The 26750-nt window shown below is 32.6% G+C and overlaps 1 protein-coding gene and 1 long non-coding RNA gene across 3 annotated transcripts in view; one reads left to right on the plus strand and one right to left on the minus strand.

The window, feature by feature from the left end:
- Positions 1–23600, plus strand: LOC145939370 (uncharacterized). Of its 2 annotated transcripts, none has more exons than XR_014425819.1 (4): positions 1–387; positions 21463–21590; positions 22194–22370; positions 23470–23600. It is a non-coding gene; the product is annotated as an uncharacterized LOC145939370 (long non-coding RNA). The 2 variants fall into 2 exon arrangements; XR_014425818.1 differs by lacking the exon at positions 1–387 and adding an exon at positions 18560–19103.
- The window catches only part of LOC145939367 (tetratricopeptide repeat protein 17-like), a 6548-nt gene continuing 1738 nt past the window's right edge, over positions 21941–26750 (minus strand). The window contains exons 6-16 of the mRNA XM_083043630.1: positions 26407–26741; positions 26095–26305; positions 25768–26011; positions 25457–25681; positions 25178–25355; positions 24526–24684; positions 23888–24048; positions 23479–23636; positions 22810–23035; positions 22439–22702; positions 21941–22358 (exon numbers count right to left, since the gene is read on the minus strand). Coding sequence (XP_082899756.1) covers positions 22203–22358; positions 22439–22702; positions 22810–23035; positions 23479–23636; positions 23888–24048; positions 24526–24684; positions 25178–25355; positions 25457–25681; positions 25768–26011; positions 26095–26305; positions 26407–26741 — 2317 coding nt within the window. The 3' untranslated portion in view covers positions 21941–22202. The remainder of the gene's footprint in view (positions 22359–22438; positions 22703–22809; positions 23036–23478; positions 23637–23887; positions 24049–24525; positions 24685–25177; positions 25356–25456; positions 25682–25767; positions 26012–26094; positions 26306–26406; positions 26742–26750) is intronic.

Consider the following 26750-nt stretch of genomic DNA (forward strand, 5'->3'; position numbering starts at 1 on the left):
AGTTTCATCGGACTTTGGCCTGACTGCAGTTCGGCCTCGATCACTGAGAGGCGCGAATTCGAGCGGTCGGACGCGCTCCGCTCGGCGTTCACGTCGCTTTCGAAGAGCGATTCTTCAGACAATCGTCGAGTCTGTCCGCGACGACGCTTCCTCGTATCACTAGTGGCATCACTTCAGATGATGCGACACAGCTGGCCAAATTGCTGGCGCACGAAGATCTACATGACGACGTGGACCGAAAAAAGAAAAGGATCGACTTGAGAAGAAGCCAGGGAAATATCCTGTGCAAGGGATTTCAGCCAAATGAAGATGGTGCACGGAAAGAGAGGAAGAGCTGGGAAAATGCTGATAGTGCCTCCTGATTTATCGTTGACGAGCTCCAGAATGGTGAGTTCTATCTTCAATTTTCGTCTAGTCAATAAGAGCAAAAAAAGTATTCGATTATTTCTATTTTTTTAGTGGAAACGAATTTTAACAAAGAATAGCAATTTAGCTTTCTTTAATGCAATGTTAAATGTGATAAACTAAACATGCAAATCAATGCATTTTAATTTTTAATAGTTTTTAAATGGAAAGATTAATATATTATATGAATACTTTTTTATTTTTCGTATACTAGTGTATTATATTTTCTTGTTTTCCTTGGACAAGTAAATTGTTGTAGATGGTACTTGTTTTTCTAGATTGATTTTAGATCAGATTTTATTGAATTATCGAGTAACTTAGAGCCGATTATAGTGAATATACGTAGAATCGTTTCTTCAATATGCATCTTCAGTATAATAAGAGAGACAATAGTAAACAATTTTTAATTAAAAATATAAATTCCATAATATAACATAATATCTAAATAACATTTAAAATTATTGTACTAAACACTTTAAAGCTTTTGAGGGTGAATTTTTTTTATTAAAAAAATTGCATTGCACATTAGTTTGAAATTCAAAAAATGCGGAATGTATCGGTGATATTGCGAGAAAACAGCACGTGGTTCAGCAGAGAGACCCAAACACACGCCTACGCAGAATTCTCAACAGACGAGACGCCCACGTTTGGAAAATTGCTGTATAGCCACTGCTGCTTTCTTGCGAGAGTGAGAGTGTAGCGACCTCGCTCCTCTTGTCCTCTTGAGAAATCGAAACAAAAAAGTTCAATTTTTCTATTCTCTGTTTAAAAATGCAAAATTTTAAACAGGACATTTTTTGTGCGCTGATTTGTGCGGGACGATAATCGTTAAAATTAAAATTTACGTGAAAATCTTGCTTTCGTCTGAATCTTTGATTCGATCGCAGTGTTAATTCAGGAAAAGTGCTAGCAAAATAATGATTAAAATTGGAAGAAATCTGTTGAAAAAAAGAAGTACGTTTAAATGTTTATACATATATTTTCTTGTTCTTGTCTTTTTAGAAGTCTGATTGCATTATAAATTAATCATACCATAATATTTATCTCGCCAAGCGAGAAATTACAGATATATTTTGCCAATATCGCCCACGTATTTTTCAATGTTATTGTTTCGTTACCTTGCGCGAAAAACTTATTGCGATATGACGCATCTCTAGCCGTCCCCATCATTGCCCTACTTTCAGCCGGTGTACTCGATCGAACGGGTTAGATCTAGTCACTTTCGTGGCATACGAGGTAAAGTTTGAACGTTTTAAGAGAGAAGTCTTAAATTTAGCAACTCAAAAGCTATAATTAAATTTAACACGCGTCTCCTTTTAATGCGTATTTTATTTTTAAAAGAAGGATTACTTGCCGATATAAAAAATATTGTGCTCACAGATACTTTCTTGCATTATGTTAATTTCAAACAATTAATTTGCATGCAGATAATCACCTTTTGGCTGGAATAATACAGAAGATACAATCGGAAATTTTTTTTCTGTATTATTTCGGGTACAATAAGAGAAGAAAGTTCAATTTAATTTTATTTAATCTCGAAAGAGTGCAATTTTTTTTTTAAATATGCATATCTCAGTTTTACAAATGCAAATAAATCCCAACAATGACACAAGTGATAACTGTATATTTGAATTATAATTTAATAAAACGCGGAGTGTTAAGGATATTGCGAGGCGTCCGAAGGAGTGAACAAATTTTCACAGCGGTCGTTTAGTCCAGTTAATTGGGTCAAAATATGGCGTACCCCTCATTCTTGTCATCCTGTACCTTCTGCCACCACTACCGTCACCCCGTCGCCGCACTTCACCCCTCTTTCTCATGCACCACGACAATCCTGTTACCGAACCCTTGCCCCCCTCTTTCTCCTTGGAATGCACGTCACAACGGGGGAGGTGATGACGTCGGTGGAATGCAGACGTGCGATTGGCTGGAAGCTCGCTGACGTCACGGGGGTGAGTCTCTACATGCGCTTGGATGCAATCCCCCCTTGGACCCCCTGCTATCTCGATCGCGGGATCCCTCTTTCCCTCTTCACCATCCCGCGCCGACACGCGGAGGGGTGCAATAGGCATCAAGAAATGGTGCACGCCAGTTCAAAGCCACAGTTTTCCAAGGCTGTCCGATCCGAGAGGTCGCCGTGCGCCTCTCTCATCTTCTCTTCGTCGTTCGCCAATTCTTCCGAGGCTGTCTTACGAGACTCTCCCCCTCCATCTTGTACTTCCTGCCGCGATAAAGACCATTCATCGTACTTTCTTTCCGTCGACATATATTCGCTGTTCCCGCTATTTCGTTCGTTTTATCTCGTTTTCATATGGGATTCTAAATCTCTTCAAGCTAGATTGCCTCTCTTCCGTCGTTCTTCGCAACCGCGTTAACTTTTTAAAAATATATTTAATTGTTCAGCGGAAAGTGATACAAATCGTTTCTTTATCTCGAAAAATACCTACAAAAAGAAAAATTTATGAAAGTTTAGTTTAATAATAATAGTTATATCTTTTCCGATCGTGTATAAAGAAAATATTTAAAATTTATATATATGCACACACTATTCGAAATAATCATATACGATATCATCAAAGTCTATATCAATTTTTTATACATTTTTTTCTTTTCTTTTTTTGTTTGAAAACATCTCTGTGTTTGATCTTCTAACATTTTTACTCTGATCCGATTACGTTGTCTTATTATAAACTACGTGGTATAGTTGTACATGGCTCGTGTCCGGGAATATGATTAATGAATAAAAGGGAAGTTCGATTTTCTAAAAACTCCGAGTTGCTTTTGATACCGTAGATAGAGCCGAGTTGCTTTAGCCTGACCGAGTTTCCATGACCTTCGGAGTAGAAGCGAGCAGATCGATAAATCGTTGACATTGTCAAATGCGGTAATTTCTTCTGTACCTCGATATAGCAGCGCACAAACCATTATTGATCAACGAATATTCACGTTCTACTAGTTTAAATCCGACTGCGCCGTAAAAAGTGTGTATTAATAGCCTTCTGTGTGTCGAAACTTTTTATAACATTCTTATACAAATGTGTGCGTTCAGCTTATATGTATATATATATATATTTTCTCTCTCTAGTGAATTTTTTTCTCATCTTTGAATATTTTTTTTGACCGAAATGGAATATTTTTTTTCGGAAGTGAATAAAAATTACGTAATAAAATGAGAGGAAATATTAGATAGTTTGAATATACTTTGAGAAAATCAATTTGTTATTAATTCTCGACAATCTGCCAAAGTTTTTAATCGAAGAAAATTTTACAAAGGAAATCATTTTTTCGTTCAGATGAATATCTATCCGACATAAATGATTGATAAGCCTTACATCGAGATAGATCTATTAACAGAAAGGATTTAAATACGAATGATACATCAGATATTATAATGAACCGCGAGAAATGATTTCTCTTCTTTGCGACGCGATATCGAGTCGAAATTTTCATTGAGACCGCGCTCCTTGGAACAACATCCGGACGAGATCATTCATGATCGGTGCGTTAATCGCGCACCGCGATCCCATTCGCACATCGGTAGATACATCCTTGGCCGGGCGACATCGAGTTTCATAAATAAAGCCCCATTGAAGAGAAATTCACCGGGGATGGGGTAGCATGACCTGCTGACCCACATTTCCCATGACTTGCGTCATTCACAATCTCTCCCCACCAGCCTCGTCGAGCCTTGGCGACTACACGTATCTAAAATAGTGGTGGATGCAAAGGAAAGTGGCGAGGGAATGAACGGATGGTCGCGAGACTGCAAAACAGACAATCGCGAATCGAACAACGACGTCCTCGGTTGAGCAGCCTCCGATCGACGGCGAAGCGACTTTCGGTCTTCTTTCAAGGACGCGCAAAGCAACGGATGTATACCGATATATCGCGGCCGCGAATCATCGGGATTGCATCCGGAGAGATCTCGATTTATTCTTAAATAATTATCATCCAATACGAACAGTGTCAATTTTTGCGACTTAAGTCGTGCAAGAGTCCTCTCGTCACGATGATGAAGATTAGAAACTGCTGGTGGACTATAGATTTTTTCGTTCGTTCTGTTCGCGTCTGTGTTGAAATTCATTCTGAAAAGCCGGAACGATAACTCGCGAAAGTCGGTGCATGTCGGACTTGGAAGTAGCGAACCTATCGTCGCAAAAGGTAAGACCGGAGAAAGGGCGAAAATGTGTGGACATCTCGCGCCGAAACCTTTGGCTCAAGCCGTGGTGCGTCTGTTGCCTGGCAACTGTATTCCTCCTGGGTCAATGGGATACGCGTGCATGGGAGAATCTAGGTCAACCTGCGAGACCTTCGAGAAGGATGGTGGATACCTTCTAAGCTCTTACGGCGGATGCACGCGGTCATCAATTTTCTGTGTGTTACAATTTCGTCCCCCCTCTCCCCGGGGGAGTACTATAAAAATATCTTCACGTCGGATTTACGGGAGGCTGGGACCCGATGGTCGTAAAGCAAATTCGCGTAAGGAAATATCTATCGCTCGAGATTTCCGTCTGTGTAGATGTCATCTGAAATTATCTTGTATTATTAGATTGTGGAAAAATCTCATCTTCTCTCGGTTAAATTACGAATAAAAAAAAAGATTATATATACACTTTGTCTAATCGAATTTTTAATTAGATTAGAGTATCAATTTTTATTCATCTTAGATTATTTTTATATACTGAAATATTTTGGCAGAGAAAATGTTGCGTATATTTTATTAGAAAAATTCCAATAAAGGGCAGTGGATCGTGGCTAAAGAAAATTTTAGGTAAAAGTCGCGTGTTGTAAAAAATCTTGAGCTCGCCCTTGGCTCGTCTTCACAGTTCTCTCCTACTGACCCGAATACGTATATATGGGGTGGCGCGCTATTTATAGAACCACCCCCGATGAATGACCCCAACGAGCGCAACGTAACGAAGGTCTGTATCAAACGCGAACAAGGAGACGAATATGAATGCATCCCTTTCTAATTTAATTAATGCAAGCGATCTGACATTAGTTATTCGCGTGCGATTGACAGCATTTTGTTTGAAAAAAAATTTACAAGAAAAAGGTACGCATAATATTATTATAAATAATAACCACGATAAATATCGGGATTTTCGTTTGGAAGTTAGAAACAGCTAACATTGACCTTTAAGATATTTACGGACACGTTCTATTTATATCTATAAGGTTTTTCGATAGTTTAATATCGCGAGCAGGATCGAGAAAGTAGCCCCCGAGTATATTCTTAATCTAAAGCTAGAGATTAAGAAAGAGACCTTATTTCTCTCTCACCACGATCTTTCAGATTACAGACTCCTTGCCCATTTTTCTTTTATGTGTAATCGTTAAATGTAACGTTTAATGTACAATCCTGAGATTTTTCAAGTACGTTTAAAACGTTGAAATTGCGATCTTTAAAATTCTTCTTTTTAACTATGTTACGACTCACGCTTGACGATACGTACGTTGCTGGCTTATTCTTACACTATCTCTTACCCCGTTTGCCCTGGTTTCGTATCTCGTCTCTCCTTCTGTCAACGGTGACCTCGCTCCCTCTCTGGTGCAATCGGGTTCATCGCCCGATGCAAACGTGTTTCCTTCTGACGTCATGGACCACCCGCGCGTCATCGAGCGCCGCCGCCTGACATTGTCGTTTTCACACGTATGAATATATCGATGTAAAAAAAAATATTTTCTAAATAATGACGTCAAATACTTCGCGCCTCGATGCTTCACTTCAAAGAAGAAGCATCGCTGACGTGCTCGGAAATTTATTAACACGTCTTTAATCGTTATAAATACAGAATGCTAGCTTATCGTCGACAGCAGATAAAACGCTATCAACGATGCGAATTCCGAGGAGAGAAACGCTCGAAGGAATATGTGCTCGCGGAAATAACGGGGGAGATAAACTGCACTACCGATGCGGCCGACTATAAGGGTACTGGGTATTGATAATCTAGACTTAAGGGAGGTAAACGCGAAACAGCTGTTCTTTTACCGTATGTTATAAACATACCGTCGGGACAGGCTTGGTCGACACGTTTCCCTTTGCGGTAAAAACGTCGCGTTTATTCGGTGAGTAGAAACAGTGTCTGGATCGTAGCGACAATTGTCTGATCGAATACGCGGCTCTTCCACTGAGAGATCGGGGCAGACTCGTTGCGATGGAATCAGTGGAAGAACTTTTTTCCGTACGTATAGAAAATTTTTATTAGCTTTATAAGCTTCATTCTAGTTAATCAAATATATATTTTATTCTATTTGTAAAATAATGTTAACATATGATTAGATATGATAGACTTAATTTTCTCTTTACTTCTATTTCGGTTCTTGCCTGCCTTTATTTATTTTAATATGTTCGGGGATGTCGTAAAGAAAGTTATTTAAGCATATATAAATAATATGCAATAGATAGGATATTATTAGAGAATATTAGTAGATATTAAATATTGTAAAATAAAATTAAGTTTAGTAGAATACTCATACATAGAATTCAAGAGGACAATAACGTCAGATGCATTAATTTGTCGTGATAAAAAAATTATTCAAGTCAAATATATATTTAAATATATATGTATATATTATATAATGTTTATTTATACTATTTTCTGATAGTTATGAAATAATGTAACTTTGTCCCAATTTTGTATGTATCGACATACATTTCTTAAATGACTTAGTGAAACCTTAACATATACGTGGTAGATCGATATTTTTCCTCCGTCTGCCTGCAAGAATATTAATCGACTACTTACTTGGATTATTATGCACGTCCATACAAGATACGTTATTTTAATCAGGCTACTTTGATAGTACATATTTATTAATCATTAATAGATAATAAATTTCTATAGTATAGACTCAATAATGAATACATTAAAACGTAGTTTATTAAACATCATATGTTACTATAATCATGTTTTAAATTATAAAGTCATTGTATTTAATCATTGTATTTTGATATTGTAAATTGATATCAAAATTTATGCAGAATGTTTGTGACGATCACGTTTGACATGGCACATTGAATTTAAATCACGTAGCTGTGTTAAAATACATTCATATTGATATTGATAAATTAGTGTTAAGTTTTTTTCATACGCTCTCCTTGGCGAACGGCAACGTTCTCTACAAAGGAAAAGCTACCAAAAACTTCGGTGAAAGTTGGAAAATTTATTTTTACAAACCGTATAAATCTTAAATTCTAATTTCTATAAAACAGAACAGCAGATTATGGAAAGTAATTTTTCTTTTAAATGGAGCATTATGTTAAGTCGGTCCAGAGATAGACTCGTCGATCCCACGCTGTTGATGGAAATGTTTATCGCGAAAAATCGCGAAAAATTGGCAAATTCGGGAGATACGCGGCGACGAGAAAGATCTTTCGAATGTGCGAATCCTGGTTTGCAAACATTTTGAACAACAAGAAAAGCCGCTAGTGTTGCATCCGCGTACCAGATGGCAGAGCAAACTCCGAGAAACTGGTAAATTGATCTGCCACACGCTCGTATACAGGCAGTCGCTTCGCGAGCATCTGCTATGTCAATTATCTGGAAAAAGCGTGGATCACCACGCGAGATCGCCACGCGGTCCATTCTATATTTTTGGCCGATTTTATTCCGATTATTAGGGGACGTGAGATCTCGTCGTCGTCGACGACGTCGAATGAATGGCCGCTACCGTCGGACGGCATCGCGTGCCGACGCTTCGGGATCGACGCATGATTGCGGCTTCAATCCCCGATTGAAAATCCAGCGATTTTCTCGCCGTTGGGTACGTATCAGACACTTGTTCAATTCGCGATCTGTTCCCCGTATGTTTGTCCGATCGTTTCATCGCGACTGGTGATCGCGGATCGCGTAGAATCTCCGAAATTCTCGACGCGACGACCGTCCGATCATACGCGATCTTTGACTACTTGATCGAATAAATCGCCTTTCTCTTGGATCGATGCGAAGAAAGAGATGTATAAAGCTTGAAAATTAAGTAGAGCGGTGTTATATTTGCAAGATCTTTTTGAAAACTGTTTAATCGCGTACGATTTTCGAGTATTTGCGAAAATAATTGTTGTCCTGATATTAATTTTAATAAATGCAGAAAATTTGGTAAGTTCAGTAGCGAAATAATTTTTATTTTCACACATTACTGTTTCTAATAGTCGTCATTTGTAAATTATATGTTAGTTTAATTAGTATATAGCGTGTTACGCTATTATAAAAAAATTAATTTTTGCTTTAGCGTGTGAAAATTGCATCTTTAAACTTTATATATTAATATGATAATAATACTAGTCTATAAAAAATATTTATATATACTTTTATTATATTTACATCTGTTTATATATATTCTTACATAAATATGATTAATATGATACGCTATTTACATATCGCAGAATTTTATTAGATAGAATTAATTGCGAATTAAAATTTTAAAAATTAATAAATAATTTTGATAATAAAATGGTTTTATTTGTGGTATGTTGAGTTTTTAATGCAATATTCAATTAAAACTGCAATAAGTTAGACGCAATGGCAACAAAAAATAGCAATATTTAATATAAATTCTTCTAATGCTTATATATTTGTAAATTTATTTTTAATTATCGCTAAAAGAATGCAATCCAAGTTAATCTACCCAGTTACGCGTACGATTCACTGTTTTCTCATAATATTTTTAGAATTAATAACTAAATTTGATACTTATATAAAATGAAAATTAGAATATTAGATTTTAGAAAACTTCATAAAACGGCTGGTGTAACATTTTTCGCAAAATTTATAGTATTTTCGTAAATACGAAACGTTTTGTCACAATACATTGTTACACATGTAGGCCTAAAATTTACAAAGCAATTTGCATCGCAAATCTAATAAATCTACAATATTATTTTATAGTTTTACCCATAATATGAAGTAAATGTGATAATTGTTGCATAAAGATGCGCATTATCTTAAAAAAATTTGCTAATTCTTTAAAAGTTTTACTTTTGTATTCTGATTTTGATAATTGCGATTATTAATTCAAACACGAGTATTCTGAAATATATAAAAAATTAATTTTTAATATTTTAACTATCATTTTTCTGGTTAAATATTATTTTCTTGTGAAATGTATTATATAATTATTCAGTACACATATGTAATATATAAAATCACTACATTATTGTATATATTATTCGAAATTTAAAGCGAAAATATCATTTTGTAAAAAAAACTATTATATATGATTATTTTTACATTATTATTAACCGAAATATTATTTAACTTCATATAAAGATATTGCATTAAAAGAAAACCAAACCTCTATATCATTTTTCTTTATTTTACATAGAAATTTATTTGCAAAGTTTAGTAACACATTTACTAAAACATGTAATTCTCATGTAACTTGAATGTGCGCGTATCAGTACGCAAAATATGATTAAATATGACGAATTAACAATTTTTTAATTGAATCAGCTATTATTCGTAGCTGAAAATTTTTAAGTTTATAATTGACAAATAAAGTTTTATATTTTGAAACTCCATTATGATTATCTCGTGTTTCGGGAAACATGAGAAAATTTTTTTATTTATAACGTAATATATAGTATAGAAAAAAGCAGATTTTAAAATAAAATGAAATTTTTGTGTGTTATTTTCAAAGGAACATATAATACATAGATCGAATGTTCTAAAACCACTTCCATCCTTTTAATGACAGATTTTTTGTCTAATTTGGAGCCAATTTTGCCTTTAAAAAAAATTGAGAAATTATTTATTGTAATTGCTTTTATTTGTATACTTTTATAACTAAAAAAAAACCTTAAATTAAAATTCTATCGAATTTTAAAGATGTAATTTTGTTATCCATTTAATTGTCTTGTTTGCCAAAAGCTCTCTTTTCTTGTCTTATGATTAAAAAATTACACAATTCAACAAAACAAAAACACATAAGAACAAGATTAATCTTTTCGTGTACTTTTTTTATGCTGAATACCTTCCAAATTGCTTTATTACATCAAATTGTAAGAAATTTATAGTTGGAGTTGCAAGAAATGATTCTATATATATTTTTATGTATTTTGTCATATTATAATTACAGTATGTAATATGTAAAGAATTTTTATTGCAATAAAAATTAAATATGTTGTTAAGACTTTCAACTCTCGACAAAAATTTGTTATATTGACTATGGTTAATAAAATATTTATGGTTAAATATGCGATCTGATGTGAATTTAGATCATCGAGGATCAAATAGTTTTCAATTATGTTTATTTAAACTTAAGGAGTTTTTTAGGTCGCTGAGAATCTAATGTAAAAATTGACAAATTTAAAATGGTAAACATAATGTGAATATCAAAATTGAAAAAATTTGAATTTTTACAGAAGTTTTTATATATACATGCAAAAATTTATGTATACAGCTTAAATTTGTCAATTTTGACATTAGATTTGTATTCAGCAAAAAATCTTTAAGTTTAAGTTTACGTAACTGAAAACTTTAGAGATCTTTAATGATCTCATTCGTAACAGATTTTATATTTAACTATATGAATATCTTATTAATTATAGTCGACACAACAAATTTCTTTCGAGAATTCTAACAATCTAAAAAATCTAACAACATACTTAATTTTAATTGTAATAAAACTTTTTCAATACGTTACATATCGTAGTTATAATATGACCAAATAAATAGCTATTTCTTGCAACTTTAACTGTAAATTTCTTAAAATTATTACATAATGTGTGGAGAAATTAAAAAACCGAAAGCGTATCCAACGTCAAAAGGACCACAGAAAGTATTTAATTTTGTTATTGTGTTAAAAAAAGTAAATTTTTTATTTATATTGTGTAATTGATGGCGTAACATTTTCGAGAAAGAGAAATTGACTCTAAATATGCAAAAAAAAAAAAGAAAAGAAAAGAAAACTGTCATTGAAAGTATACAGTGATTTTTGGGACTTGTATAAAATCTAACACCGTTTCTGCCATTTTCTTTACTTATTCCTTTTAAAAATAGTAACTACAAGTTATTTAATGATAGATCTCGGATGTAACAGTTTTCAAGAAACTATACTTAATATAGAACTTACAGATATAAAGAAAAATGGCGGTTCTATCATTAAACGATCAATGATAGGCATCGCGATTCTCGACGATAGCATATTCACCATCAAGGTCGAACGTGGAAAACGAATGCTATTAGTGCAAAAAAATATATATATTAGCTTCGTTAGAGAAGACGATTTCTACGCCAATGAGATTGGCAAAGGCTTCTCGCATGGGTTTGAAGGGATTAATCCCGTTTACCTCGGGCAGATTTAAGGCTTCTTATGCAACTCTTCGTACCTGTGCATGCATGTCCATCTGTGTACGCCTATACACGCAATCAGCGAAATAAATGCGTCCCTTTCTGAGCGGATCTCGTGACAATCTAACGAACAATCTTTCATTCGTCTCTACGTAGCTCTTGAACACTGATTTACTGTGATATAATTATCTAGCAAGTTTATAAAAAATATCAAATAGGAAAAAAATAATATATAGACGATAGACGAAGTATTTCTTTGTATATTTATATTGATCACAAAAAGAGTGATGTTTATTGTATTACAACATATTGGGTCATATAAAAGATGCGGCAAATTTTCTTATCTATTAATCGACACAGACCTGTATTTTTTTCCATCATCAATCTTTCTAAATATAATTTTAAACAGTTTTGGATATAAAATCAAATGGTAAACGTCTTTAATATAACTATGAACGAATAATATCGAGTGTGACGAAAGTAAGTTCGTCACTGACTATATACGGAATATCATAAATTCGTTACGCAAGATTGCATACATGGTATAAGAGCTTTACTTTTATCCTACGTCTTTTATAAGTCACATTAGATAACATGTTACATATATAGATATTGTAAATGTCCCCAACTCGATATATTGTTAACTTTCATGTGATAATTTATAATAGGTCACTTAAGGCAATATAACTGATGTGACTTTTACAGTTGATAAACATATAACATGTTTATAAACATAACATCTTTGCAGGTGATTTTATAACGTGCGTTTTAAACTTCTTATGCAATTTCTTTTTAATAAGCATTATACAGTTTAATAAAACAATCTGTAATAAGTTTGTTAACAACATAAAAAAATGCATCTTGATATATTAAAAGAATTATATGTTTGATCTCTATACATGAATGTTACAAAAGTATAATTGAAAATAATGTATTTTTATAGTTTTCTCGAATATAAATAAGACTTATAAAGAGAATATCGAGTTTGGGACATACGTAATTAAGAGATATGAATGGAATGAATTGTTTAAACTTAAATTCTCTTGGTAAACTAACAATAGTACATTTTTTAGCTGTAATATGCAGAAGGAATTTCAGAAAATTTCACAAAAGAAACGGAAATGCAGCCAACACATCGCGTTGATATTTATTATTCTCATATTAATTAATATTTAATAACACACAGCAAAGTTACAAATGAATGGAGGAAGAAGCTTTTATAGATTATTTATTTTTCAAAATTTTACATATTTTGACTACAAATATCTCAATCATTGCTAAAAGTATACACATTGTGTGACGTGACGTCTTTTTGGTTTGTCTGTCACAGAGGCTAAATAATCGAATAAAGATCGCAAACAATTTTTTTTCGGAGCTTGCATCCTCCCGATTTAGGAAAGAATGGTCTCGCTTTTTGTATCTTTTATATTCTCGAATATTTACGGAATTTTTCGATCTCCTCGCCTCTGTTTCTAACAAACCACTTCTATACCATTTAGTGTCTTGTTGAGCTAAGTGCTGTCTCTTCGTCTCTATTTTTCCTTTTCGTCTAAATTTTCGCATACTTTCGTATGGTATGGCTCTCCGTATCTGACATCCAAAATTCTCGAAATTCTCGCGATTGAATTTGACGTGGAAGCGAAAAAACAAGGAAGATGTACCATATGGTCGGCAGCAGAGATGTCGCGGCCTGTTGAGAGTGTAAAAATTAATGGCCACAACATAAAATATTTGCGATCAATAATTTTCTCTTGTAATTATCATGAAACGATCATACATCGTTATCTTATCAATCAAGAAATATTATAATATGCGATATCAAAGAAGAACCGGCAACGAGACAACAGCTGACAAAGTCACAAGGAAAAATATATCATAAGCAAACCGTCTTATGTTTCTGTCTTATTTCATTGTTAATTTGCGAGATGAAATATGACATAAACTTAAGGTGGGTGCTTATATGATCGACGAATTTAACTACGATGGATATTTACAACCGCCGTAATCAACAATGGTAAAACGACAAATTCAAAGACGTTAGAAATATTTATCGTGAGTCTTAAAACAATAGGTTGAATCTATTTTTCATTGGCATGTGCATCTTACATCCGATTTAAGCTGTCATAATGTAGACAGTTATAATATACAAATAAAATAATGTATTATTATACGTGTGTTATTTAAATATCGGTAAATTATCGAGAAGAGAAAATTTTAAATAAGACAATCAGAAGATTTTGCATTCTTGAACACGTATAATTTTACATTCTTCAACATATAATTTTAATGAACAAAAATTCGTACAAAATGTCGCATAAATTGCGATCTCCAGTTGACATACTCTCAAAAATCCTGTCCCACAACTTGTAATTTTAATTTCAATGTCAAATTTCTATCGAGAAAGTTTTAGCAATTCCAAGGAAATGATATCATTTATCGAAAAATTTTCTAATTACGACATTATGTAGGATTGTTCGTAAGTCGCGGTTCGACGGAAAGATTTCTTCGGAGAAAAAAGACAAGATATTTTTTATTAGTTGCATATTTTTCGTGAAAAGAATGAGGCTGAAAGTAAAAGTAGTGTACGCCTATTTGGCTCTGTATTATTACACTGTTCAACAAAAAATGATTTTTTTTTCGAACACCGGAACGAAACTAATCGTTTCTTACAGTTTTTTGGACGCTGAACACGAATCTGGTTTCCAAATTGCTCCATCACGTCACAATTTTAAGAAATTTGCAATTAAAGTTGCAAAAATGAGCTATTTTCACGAACTTTGTCATATTATAGCTACAATATGTGACGTGCTGGAGAAGTTTTCTTGCAATAAAAATAAAATAAAGTATATTGTTCGGACTTTCAACCCTCAAAAGGAATTTTCGGTGTCGGTTATGGTTAATAAGATATTCATGGTTAAATGTGAGATGTATTGCAGAAGTTAGCTATGACTCGTCATTAGCGATTTATCAAGTAGCTTTTAAGTATGTTTATTTAATCTTAAGGTTTTTTTAGATTAGAATTGTCAAATTTAAAGTGATGGACTCAATATAACGGATGACAAAATTTAAAAAATGTTTAGATTGCAATCTAAACAATTTTTAACAAATTGAGTTCTCCATTTTGAATGTGACAATTTTGACATTGGATTCAGCGATCTAAAAAAACCTTAAGTGTAAATAAACATATTTAAAAGTTACTTGGTAAATCGTTAATGACGAGTTAACAGCTATCTTCCGCAATACACCTCATATTTAACTAATATTGGATATTTTATTAACCATAACTGATACCAAAAATTCCTTTTGAGAGTCGAAAGTCCTAACAATATACTTTATTTTAATTGCAATGAAACTTTTCTAGCAAGTCACACATTGTAGCTATAATATGACAAAGTTGATAAAAATAGTCCTTTTTGTAACTTTAATTGCAAATTTCTCAAAATTGTGACGTGATGGTGCAATTTGGAAACCAGATTGTTCAGCGTTCAAAAAAATATAAGAAACGACTAGTCTTGTTCCGGTGTTTTTTTTTGTTTTTTTTTTTTGTTGAACAGTGTTATATAATATTGACACTTATTGTTTGATTACGTTTTAACATCAATACTCAATCAAAGATCTCCTTACGAAATTTTGTAGAAATATGAAATAAGATATACAGATCTAATTAGATTATAATCTGATTATAATCTGAGAGTATATCGGAAAAATATATGTATGATAAACAATAAGTTATTCTATCAGATAGCTTATTTCGAACTAAAAACGTATGTTAATTACGTCAAATATTTCTCCTATTTTCTCACATTTATCGATTTTAGAGAATTTTTACGTTTATTTTAAAGGATTTGTACGTTACTTTTATTAAGTTTAATTTATAGGAACTGAACTCTTAAATAGATAATACATCAATCATTTTTCACTTACAATTAAAGAAGCTTTTAAGCAAAATTGTAGATTAAGAGCCGATTGTGTTTCAACTTCTTGATAAATTTTACTAGGTAGCATATCTTCGTCTTTTTTTCAGATAAATTTTTAAAAAAGACGAATATATGCTATCTGTGTAAACTTCACCAAGAAGTTGAAACAATCAGTCCTAAATAATTTCAAAAGAGGATGAGTTAATTGCTTAAATTATCAAAATAGATATTAGATTGAAAATTATAATAAAAAAGAAAAAAAATTGACTCGGTAATTAAAATTCTTTTATAGGATACTCTTCTTTTCTTAAATCAAAGTTGAATAACGAATATTTTTAATGCGGTATGTTTCTCACATTTACATTGTTATTCCAACTACCAAGTTATGCATAGGATTTTGAGATATATATTCGAAATGGATACTTTATTATAGGCAATCTGTGTTGTAATGAATTAAAACGGGAAATAGCAGCCGCGTAGAACAAAATCACCGATATAAGGTAACGTGAGCAGCGCGCAAGGTGTAAGCTAAGAAGTTCCCGGCATAGAATAACAGGACGGCTGTCCGAGAGTCAGTGGTCGAGGCCCGGCTCAGGCCCGGCTCAGGCCAGGCAGACGTGAAGCCGGGGGTGCTAAGCCGTGAATCCTAAAAAGTGTCCGGAGCTTACTCAGCTAATGTTACCCGCGACGACACTTCTTTCTCACCTCGACGTTGCACCCTCTTCGGAGGGTGCACGGCCCCGATACAAGGGCGTAAAGTTGATTTCCTAGTTCTACATATTCCACGATGCACATGTCATTCTCATTGCATCTCGCTTATTCGTTCACTAGCAGGCGCGTCTTCCCTCCGAAAAATCGAGCATGTAAATTTCAGAGAAATCACGACGAATCTGTGTCACAAAAGAAAGTCAGAGACTATCGCAAATTATATCTGGCTTATATTCTGCAAAAAGTGAAGATTATGATATTGATAGACAGTTGTTATATAACATTAATTAAATTAAATTTTATATAACATTTATTAAAATTAATTTTATTTAATCCATTAAAAATTATAATGGATTAAATAAAATAAAATAAAATAAATGAGTTAAGTTAATTAAATAAAGTATCGACGTTTGATGTGACTTTTCTAGATGATCCATCTTCTAAAAATATTTCAGAGAGAAACGGATGAAAAAAAAAATTCTATTCTATTCTATTCTATTTTTGTTTCACTTTGTCACAAAACTTTGTCACGAAGTGTTAACAATTCTTATCAACGTTTAGACATGAAAACTATGCAGGACACTGTTGCATGCCGAATATAGCCAGAACGGTCGAGTCCCTTGCTGTCCCTACCTTGCATCGATGTTCCTTGCGTACGTCTCTGGTTACAGTTCAACGTCTCCGTGCAAATTCACGAAAAACTTTATCCTTTATTAAGCATCACCGATTTGCGCTGATTAATATGATATAAGGTTCGTGCAATTGGTCTAAGAATAACATGTAGCCTTAATCTGATCGGATCTTGCGTGAGAAGCAGCAAGGTTTTTTGTAATCTTCATGAATATTTACTCGATTATTATATTATATAATTTATATTTACAATCTGTTTGTGTGAATGTTCTATTTGAATATTAATTTGATAAAGACGCGTGATAAATTCACACTTTCTCCGCAAAGTGTTAGCAAAATTGTGATTTTAGCACAACTTTATAATGCAGCAATAATTTAAAATGCACGAATATGTATAGTATGCCGTTAAGAGCGAATGAAAAGAAGAAAAATTCATACATCATCTTCTCATTATAAATGCGATGCTTTTCGTTTTTTCCTTAATATCGAATGCATGGTTGACATATGTAGAAAATAGAAAATTCATTAAAATTGATGATGTACGAATTTCTAAGGCGCATTGATATAAAAATTTAATAAAATAGCATTAGGAAAATAGTGAGTAGTTTCTGCTCAATAATAATTAAATGATTATTTATCGTTTGCACATGCACTATTTATACAAAATGCATGTATTTTAGAATATTTATACGTTGTACTAATTTTTAATTGTATGAGCATGAATAATGTGTAAGCACTCAGCGGGGAAGTTGGACAAAAGTTAATTTTTGCTTCAAAAAAAAAAAATAAATAAATAATCGCTCGCGTTATTGACCTTATCCACGAGGATACTGTCACGACGATCGCGTTAAAAGATGCACAAATTAGGTCGACCTAATGCCGGATCCCATTATTTACCGAACGGAGTACTTGCTTCACGTCGGTATGTATGTGGGGTACGTTTTAGGGATTCACCTCTTCACAAAATCATTAAACACTATCACTACTAACCGGCATCACCAGCCACTGGCGATCGTGACAAACTGCAGCGGCCAGGTCAGAGCCTAATTCTTACAAGAGTTCGTAGGAGAATTTTTTACGCACTCTATGCATCTATCTGGATTCAAGTCGTCTCTGCAAGAAAGAGGCTCTGTCCTGAAGACAAGCTCGTATCTCTACTCATCAAACAACAAACGACAAATATTTCCATACAAAAAAATAATATAAAAGTCCGAATAGAAAAGATGAGAAATGCGATTATATATGTGTGAAAAGGAGTATGGCAGTGTGAATATACCGACAGGTTTTTGTCGCCTCAGAAAGACGACATATAGTCTCTGCATATTCGGTGACAGACGAAGAGACGGCGGATTCTCACTTTAAATTCTTTAGAAGTTCTTTAGTTGAAATGATGACACGACTTGTGAAGATTGAGGGCAGAGACGAAGATCTGACGTGCACGGACACAACATACGGGCTATCATTCGATCGGTCAACTTTGGTAACGCAAATACGATTTTGCCCGTAATTCCTATGTCTTTATTTCCCAAGAAACACGTATCTTGCAGCCTTAAAGTGGAACGTCTATTGGTTCCGTTTGTCTAAAGCCACCCTACCATTGGTCGATGGATTAGATGACCACGTGGTGTCGTGCTATATAACCAAGGGTGAACTAGCAAGGTATCGGCAGTTGTGCTCGACCGGTGGTCGTATGAAATGTGAGCGTTTTCCGATTCGACGATTCGCATAAACTTCGCGTACGTGGAATCATCATCCGATTACTACCCGAGGGAATTCCTTTGACAGTGCGATTCGCAAAATTCCACGACTTCTGCTCTTTCGTCGATTCCGCGATTCGAAGATTAATAGCGTGTCGCCGTCGTGAGATTTTATTACTTGAAAAAAGTATCATCTTGACACTTCTCGGCGAGGACGATACGAAATATGGAGTGAATAAAGCAATGCTGAGTAGAGGAACACATCATCAGCTGGTGCTTATGAATTGATGTGATTCTAGAAATCCGATTCTAAAATCTATTCTAAATTCTATATGAAGATTCAGACTTTTTCATCCTTGATCGCAACGAGAGGGACACTATTGAAATACTTGATGCTAGTTCGAAATTACTTTGGCCTAGGAATGACTCCGACGTATATGACATTCGCAGAACACGTGAGTAATCTTCACTTTCGCATGGTGAACATGTAATTTTCTAAAATTCGCTCGCTAATTTGGCACGATTTATATCTCTTGCAAGCAAATCATATCTTTGCTCTTTAACGAGACCGGCATTTGATATTAAGGGCTGGAAATTATTTTTAGCGCTATAGCACCGATAATTTTCATCGACATAGATTGCCCTACGAGTTCGATTTTTCCTGATGGAGTGGCATTAAATCGACAGGAAATGCTTTTTAGCGTAACACTTCACAAACGGCAGTAGGTCTGTCGTAAGCGTGTACAGTTCGGAAGATCGAATGCTATGAATTTTGTATTTAAGTTGAACTATCCTACCGGCCTATAGAATCGCCAGATGTCCAGTCCCCACAGCTTACTTTATCGCGGAAACGCGTCTTCCATTGACATTCTCAATTCTGTGTCACTTATTTTCAAATCTGATCCAAAATACTTTCTCTCGGAGTTATTTGCAAAAATAAAAAATTTTAGAGAGATCAAACGATGAAATTGCATTTTGTAATACAATTTTATATGTAACGATATCGTATATTAATATATGTGATATTTCCAAGAAGTATAGCAAGAAAAAATAATTAAAAAATGCTTTTAAAAGACTATTTTTTTAATTAGTGGAATTGTGTCTGCGCGAATGTAGAGGAAAAAAAGTGTCCTGACGGGCACAGAAAAAGTAGTTGAACTTTCACATGTTTAATTTATTCATCCGTGACGTTTATACATCCTTGACTGCTATTATTCAATCTTTCTAACAATTACACACGATGACGGAAACGATGGCAAACATTAAACGTATTAAATAAGATTTAAAAGGTCTTATTTTAAAGGTCTTTAAATATGTTAAATGTCAAATCGGAAATCTAGTTATGACGATAGTATCGCGTATTACACACGTCAATAAAATACTTATCAAATGTTAAACGGCCTACAATGTTAAAATAAACGGTCTATAAAAATAAATGAAGGTAATTGATTGCCTAGTTTTATCGAATTTTGTCAAAAAAACACATCTTTTTATACATACATATATATTTCATCCGCTTATTTATATGTAATATTATATATAATTAGACAACATTAATTTTCTATTAATCAGCAACATCAATTATACATAAAGAGAAAGAGAGAAATAAAGTAAAAATTAAAATTAAAATAATTATTTAAAAAATTTTGAGATGTTGAAATCATTTAATTTTCGTGAAAAAACATAGACATTTTACTATCTTATGGAAGCTGTAAAAAAATATTTTTAAATAAATAATTCAGTAAATTAAACTCTAAATAAGAAAAATCAATATGTTTTCTAAATCTTGTCTTGTTTTCTTCTATCTTGTCTTATTTTCCAAATTTTATCCAAGTTTATTTAGCAAATGTAGGCCATAATTTTAATTAAACAATTTTTCTTAATTTGATCGTCAATGGAGTAATATAACATTAATAACTGCCAGCTAAATTACTTGGTATTTTCGCGTTCCTTTATAAGTGATATTAAGACTAATGCGTGAAACGATGAGTCTAAGCACGCGGATCGAGCTGGGACTGATTGAACGCGAATGATCAGAATACCGTAAGATGCAATGCGGGGTAACATTGGACCCCAGTGCAGCTGCTGGCCACTGCACAAGATTAGAAATAACACTCTTGTGCGTGTGACAGCGACTATTATGGGGCTTCCATGGCACATCACTATTCGACGCTGGAAACCGTCGCGAAGGAAACCCCGAAACGAAAATGTTGTTCTTGCAAGGAGTAAACGTTAAGTGTGTATTGAGATATTATAATTATTCGCTTAAAAGGTACATAGTTTGTTTCTCTTCGAAATTGTTGAGCAAATGTTTGTAATACATAAAGACGAAATAAAATGATATAAAATGGCATAAAAAATATATTGAATAAATAGTTGCATTATGAAAATAAAATATTGTGCTGCTGATAATGAGTGCAACGTTCTTTGCATGCTGGTTTTTCTACTGAAATTTCTGCTGAAACTAATAATAAGCAAAAGGAAAAAAATAAGGTCTGAAAATACTTATCTCTAATTGACAAAAGATTTTTAGAAATGTCAGACTTCTTATTTTAAAAATTGGAAAATAGGATTTATTGTAATATAATATTTTTTCTCGTTAATTTATTATATTTACAAATAAATTTTGTTGTTTTTCTACTTGTTTTTATTTGCTCTAAAGCTTTATATATGACAACTACATTTATTTTGGATAAAAATATTTATAATATTAATAACATTTTATTATCAGTGTGAATATATTATATAAGAAGTGTAAGAGGAATTAATAATTAATTGGAACATATATTTCATCATTGATTATTTCTGTTGCAGATCTATTCGACTCTTTCATCGCATTTTGCCGATAACTTATCCGGATAACTATGTTTATCAACATGGAGATTCTGCATGCATCATCGAGACGAGGTTCTGTAAAAGATTCGCAGCTGAATATTCGTCTAGTAAGTCGATCCTGTAGCCCAGGAATAGGAACTAACCGATTGTTGGTGACTAAGTCAGAACTATCTAAGCTCACAAGCGAATAGTTGTTCACTATTATTCATCTCTTGCCTTTACTCGCTCGCGTAGTTAAATAGTTCTGATATAAATCAACAAATAAGAATATCATGATGACATTATTTTTATTTAGACTTCTCACGTTCTAGTAATATACAATATTTATTTCATTTGACGAACAAAGAGAAATAACGACAATTATAAGAATACATACAATATGAATAAATAATTAAATAATTTATAAATAAATAATTAAATAATATATCTAAAAAAAAGTGTTCATATTTTTCTGTTTTACACATTGACGCGTATACATAACATTAACTTTAAAAGTTCGATGATTCACTTAAAAATTTATATTATTCAAATAATTCTAAATTTTTGTAAAATTTTAACGTATCTGTTATCATCCAAAAATATTTCTTTAGTTTTAGAAAGTTAAAAATACACATGATAGTCTATGACAATTGCTTTTATATTATTTCTTCGTGTTCCATATTAACAATGTAAAAAGGCACTTTTAATAATTTGTCATTAATGATTTGCAGGAGACGGCTTCACAAAATATTCCGCAGTATTTCGTCCATCTCGGATCTTTTGTCTTCGAATAACAAAAAGCACAATATCACTCTCAACCTCGTAATACCTGGTTCGAAATTTGGATCGAGCTCCAGAGAGGATTTGTAAAAACTTGCAGCAGTCTCAAAATCACCCTGTAAGAATAAGTACGTTGATTTTTTTTATTTGATTATATGATATGTAATTTTTACATTTAGTGAAATATTTAATTTACCAAAGCGGCATAAAGATTAGCGAGAACATAATGATTTATTATAAAGTCCGGGCCAATAGAAAGCGCTATCTGAGTGACTTCGAGGGCCTCGTAGAGATAATTTTGCGAACTGAGGAAAGACGCCAGATTTACGAGAAGTATGTCTTGTATATTTTTCGGAGTATTTTCCAGGCTTTGCCACATACAATCCAGTGCTTTGCGACTGTCGCCTGTCGCGCGCCAATAAAATGATGCGGCTATCGCCAAGGTCCAAGAAGCACAATGCTAATTCGAAATAATAAACGATATTGTATGTGAATGCAAAAAAACAAGAATATGATTATAATACTTAATACTTGACGAATTATAATACTTAATACTTGACGAATTACCTTTTGCAATGCAAACGCAATTTTGGTCCCGAGTCCTTGCAAAGTATCACTCTGCGTTCCAGTTATCATCATCAGCCACTCGGCCATATCCAGTTCAGTTTTGTTTTGCAACGATCGTGAAAATTGCACCATTTCGGTTATGCGATTTATTTCAGAATTACCTTTGTCGCATGTCGGTTGTAAAGTCGGGGTATTGTCGTCCAATGATTCGATCTCATCTTCAATGCTGAAATCGAAATGTCAATTTAGAAATAATTTGTATACGATATACAATAAACTCCCGTATAATTGCGCGGAGATACATTCTATACTAATGAGAATTATATAAAATTCAAAAATACATTGTTTAAAATAAATATAATTTTTGTCTTTAACAATTATAACAATAAAATATTTATTTAATTTTAAATATTTATTAAAGCAGAACAGACAAAGGATAGAATTCTTTCAGTACATAATCCGAAATATAATATTGAAGTATGAAGTAGAATTTAGATTTATAGAAATTAAAAATCGATTAAAAATTTGAAATTTATTTATCGCTTTATATATGCCGTATTGTCGCTAATTTTTTACCACACATTATATCCGAATCCATTATAAAAGTACTATGTTATACAGGAGCTTATACTATATTTATATTTTTCTCATACTTTTCAGATTACGTACGTCATATTTCGTCGTATAAATTCATGAAATACAAATAGAGAAGCAGCCCAATCCTCATACTTGAGCTCATCACATTCATCCTTACTCGGGTAATATGATTCTTTTTGATTGTCAGACATTTTAACGAACGTCCAATCGATATATGAGTGTAGCATATTCTTTGATAAAGGTATTAAAAATTATATAATTATTTATATAAACTATTCACAGATTGTTTGTATTGATTAGTTAATAAAATTATATGTAAAAAATCTGAATCTAATGCGTGTGCATAAAATAATATGAAATATAATTTTTATATATAATATATATATATATATATATATATATATATATATATATATATATTATCCATTTCTATTATCTAGGAAATATGTGGGAGATTGTTCGTATCGTATCATTTGCTTACATCATCTGAAATTCGACTTATATCTATGTGTGGTTCATGTAGTTTAGTTGCGCTATTGGGAAGTAGTAATGAATGTACGAGACTTTGACGCATATTTTCTTTCTTATTATAGTACGACACATCCATTACCTCGATTTTGTGATTACTCCAGCAATATGTTCCTATAATAATATTTTTTAGTTTATAGTTAGCCCCTAACCTAACCTAACCAAAATATAAGTATATAGTAATAGAAAAGTAATAGAAAATTTATATATCATTTTCTATCAAAGAAACAAAAAGTATTTATTTCATTAAGAAATTTAAGTATTAAAAAATTTGCAATATACCAAATACAATAGTTAATATCAAACATTACATGACGTCCATAACAGGTAAAATAATATAAACACATATAAATAAGTAAGAATATAATCTTTATTACATTTAGTATTGTATTACTATTGTATACAAGGAAAAAAAGCAACAAATAACAAGACAAGATTATGACAGCATAAAAGTGCGCATAATTGTAAGCCAAAACTATTAAATTTGATTTACTTCAAGCAAAAACAAACGTAAATTTGTGTCAAATAGAAAATACATAGTGTAAAAAGCATAGCGTCTATTTGTTAAGATATGCGTGCGAAAATACGCACCTATTTCTTCAGTCTTTGTTGAAGCATATATAACATGTTTACAATTGGCTTGTCGTTTGCGCAAAAATGTATCACTTGCTTGTAGATTATACTTAGTAAGTAATACAGAAGGCAGGTTCGTAGAATGTTTGGATAAATTAATTCCTTGTTTCTCACAGCCTATGATTATGACAATGTTTGTCATTATTCATCACAATAACCTGCATTTTTAGAATACAGTACCATTGACATTGAACAAAATTAATCAACTGAAAAAAAAACAATACATTTCATGCAAATATAAGTGCATGTAACATAAGAAAAAAAATTAAAGTTTGAATTGTGAATTTTCCATAAAAGCGTGATTAAGGAATTATTTGCTCAAATTAACTTATATATTTTTTTATTCTCGCTTTTTAATTTTTCTATTACCTTTAAATTCTAGTATTTTTGTTTAATAAGAGAAAAAATGGTTTATATATATCATGTCATGTAAAACAAGTCAAGATAAAATGCAAGAAAAACTCAGTGTAAAATAATATAAAATAAAAATGTGACAGAAAATTGTGTCAAGCATTTTAAAAATATGTATTAAATCTAATAATATTACAGTTATATAGTAGAATGTGTATATAGTAATGAAACAATAGTAATTATATATACTTAGACATACTTGCATGATTCGTAACAACATTAAATTTTTCTCGACAGGCCAACGTCTTCAATAACATTAAGGCCTTACCATCGTACAAGTTTGAATCCACTCTTAATGCTTGTTTCAAATAATATATAGCTCCTGTTTGATTTCCTTTTATATTCAATAATATACCAAATAAGAAATTGGTCATTGGCTGAAATATATATATATATCATTATTATTAAATAATTTTTTTATCGTCAATGTATAAAAAACAAAATCGCTATTTTTAGTATTATAAAAGTTCATATATACCTCTACAGCGTTAATTTCCAAGGCTTCATTTGTAATTCTTATAGCATCATCAATTAAACCTATTTTGTGATATATCGAAGCTATACTAACAAAAGGTACATCTCTGAATTCTGTAGGAACATCATCCAATGCTAACTGTAGGCAGTCCAAGGCTAATCGAGGTTTCCCTACTATTCTCCAATGTAGAGATGCAAGCATTGACAATACCCATGAGGCTGCTACTTTCTGATTTGAGATTGACACACACAGTTAAATTTTATAATCAGAAATATAATAATTGCTATGTCTAATAATAGAGAGGTAAATCGTACCGCCTTAGTTGCTGTCAAAATCCTTTGACCAATTTCCGCCAAGTCCGCAGTTTGAACCAAATTATGTAAAAATGGTTTCAGAGAAGCATCCGGTGAACGTTGCTGCGTAGTCGCATCTAATAGTATACGTGTAATATATTTTTTATTAAATGATTTAGGCGTTTGGCATATTGGTGGATGCCATGGTAATGGATGCTTCTTCCATGGTTCCATATCGATCAATTCGTTCACGAACAAATGCGTTCTAATGACATACAGAAAAATATATACTATTAATGTGTCGCAATGTGGCTTAGTATATATAAGTATACTTTGAAGTACACTTACGCGTAACCTTTGTTTTCAGGCGACAAATAAATAGGCAGATATTGTTTTCCATCTCCAAACATTAACATGGAACCATCACAATCAGATATCTTTGGCCAATGATCAGCTTCAAAATCCTCGTTTCCTTTCTTTATTTCTATATTATGATATTTTGGATATTTTGTCGGTGATGCAAACATATGATCATATTCCACAATTTCCTCTGCTATATCTGTAGCAATATTAAATGAATTTTATATTAATGATAACATGCAAAAATTCCTATAATCTATATATTTATAATTAATCTATAAATTTTTGTTCCAAAAATACCTTTCGTGACATGATTGCGCTCCTTTACTTGATTTTGCAGATCTTTTAACAAATGTAGACTACCATGAACATTCTGCAGCATGTTCTCAGCCATTTTTTTTCTATCTCCCAAATCCATGTAAGACAGTACGATGTTATTATCAATATGATGAATTGATTTTTCGACTGGATTTATCGCGAGTACATGTAGATTCTGCTCTCGCGCAAAAGCGAGTTTAATCTCCCTCGTGGTGGATTTAATATTTTGTTCCCATAGCATATGTTTGTAAAGCTTGAACCACTCCTTTTTCCAATCATGATACGTGTGTATCTCCGACAGTACACTCCGCAAGCGACTGTAATAA

Source organism: Prenolepis imparis, unplaced genomic scaffold, assembly GCF_030444845.1.
Source record: "Prenolepis imparis isolate NDT839.2.m4 unplaced genomic scaffold, iyPreImpa1.0 SCAF_8, whole genome shotgun sequence".
In the NCBI taxonomy this organism is placed as follows: domain Eukaryota; kingdom Metazoa; phylum Arthropoda; class Insecta; order Hymenoptera; family Formicidae; genus Prenolepis; species Prenolepis imparis.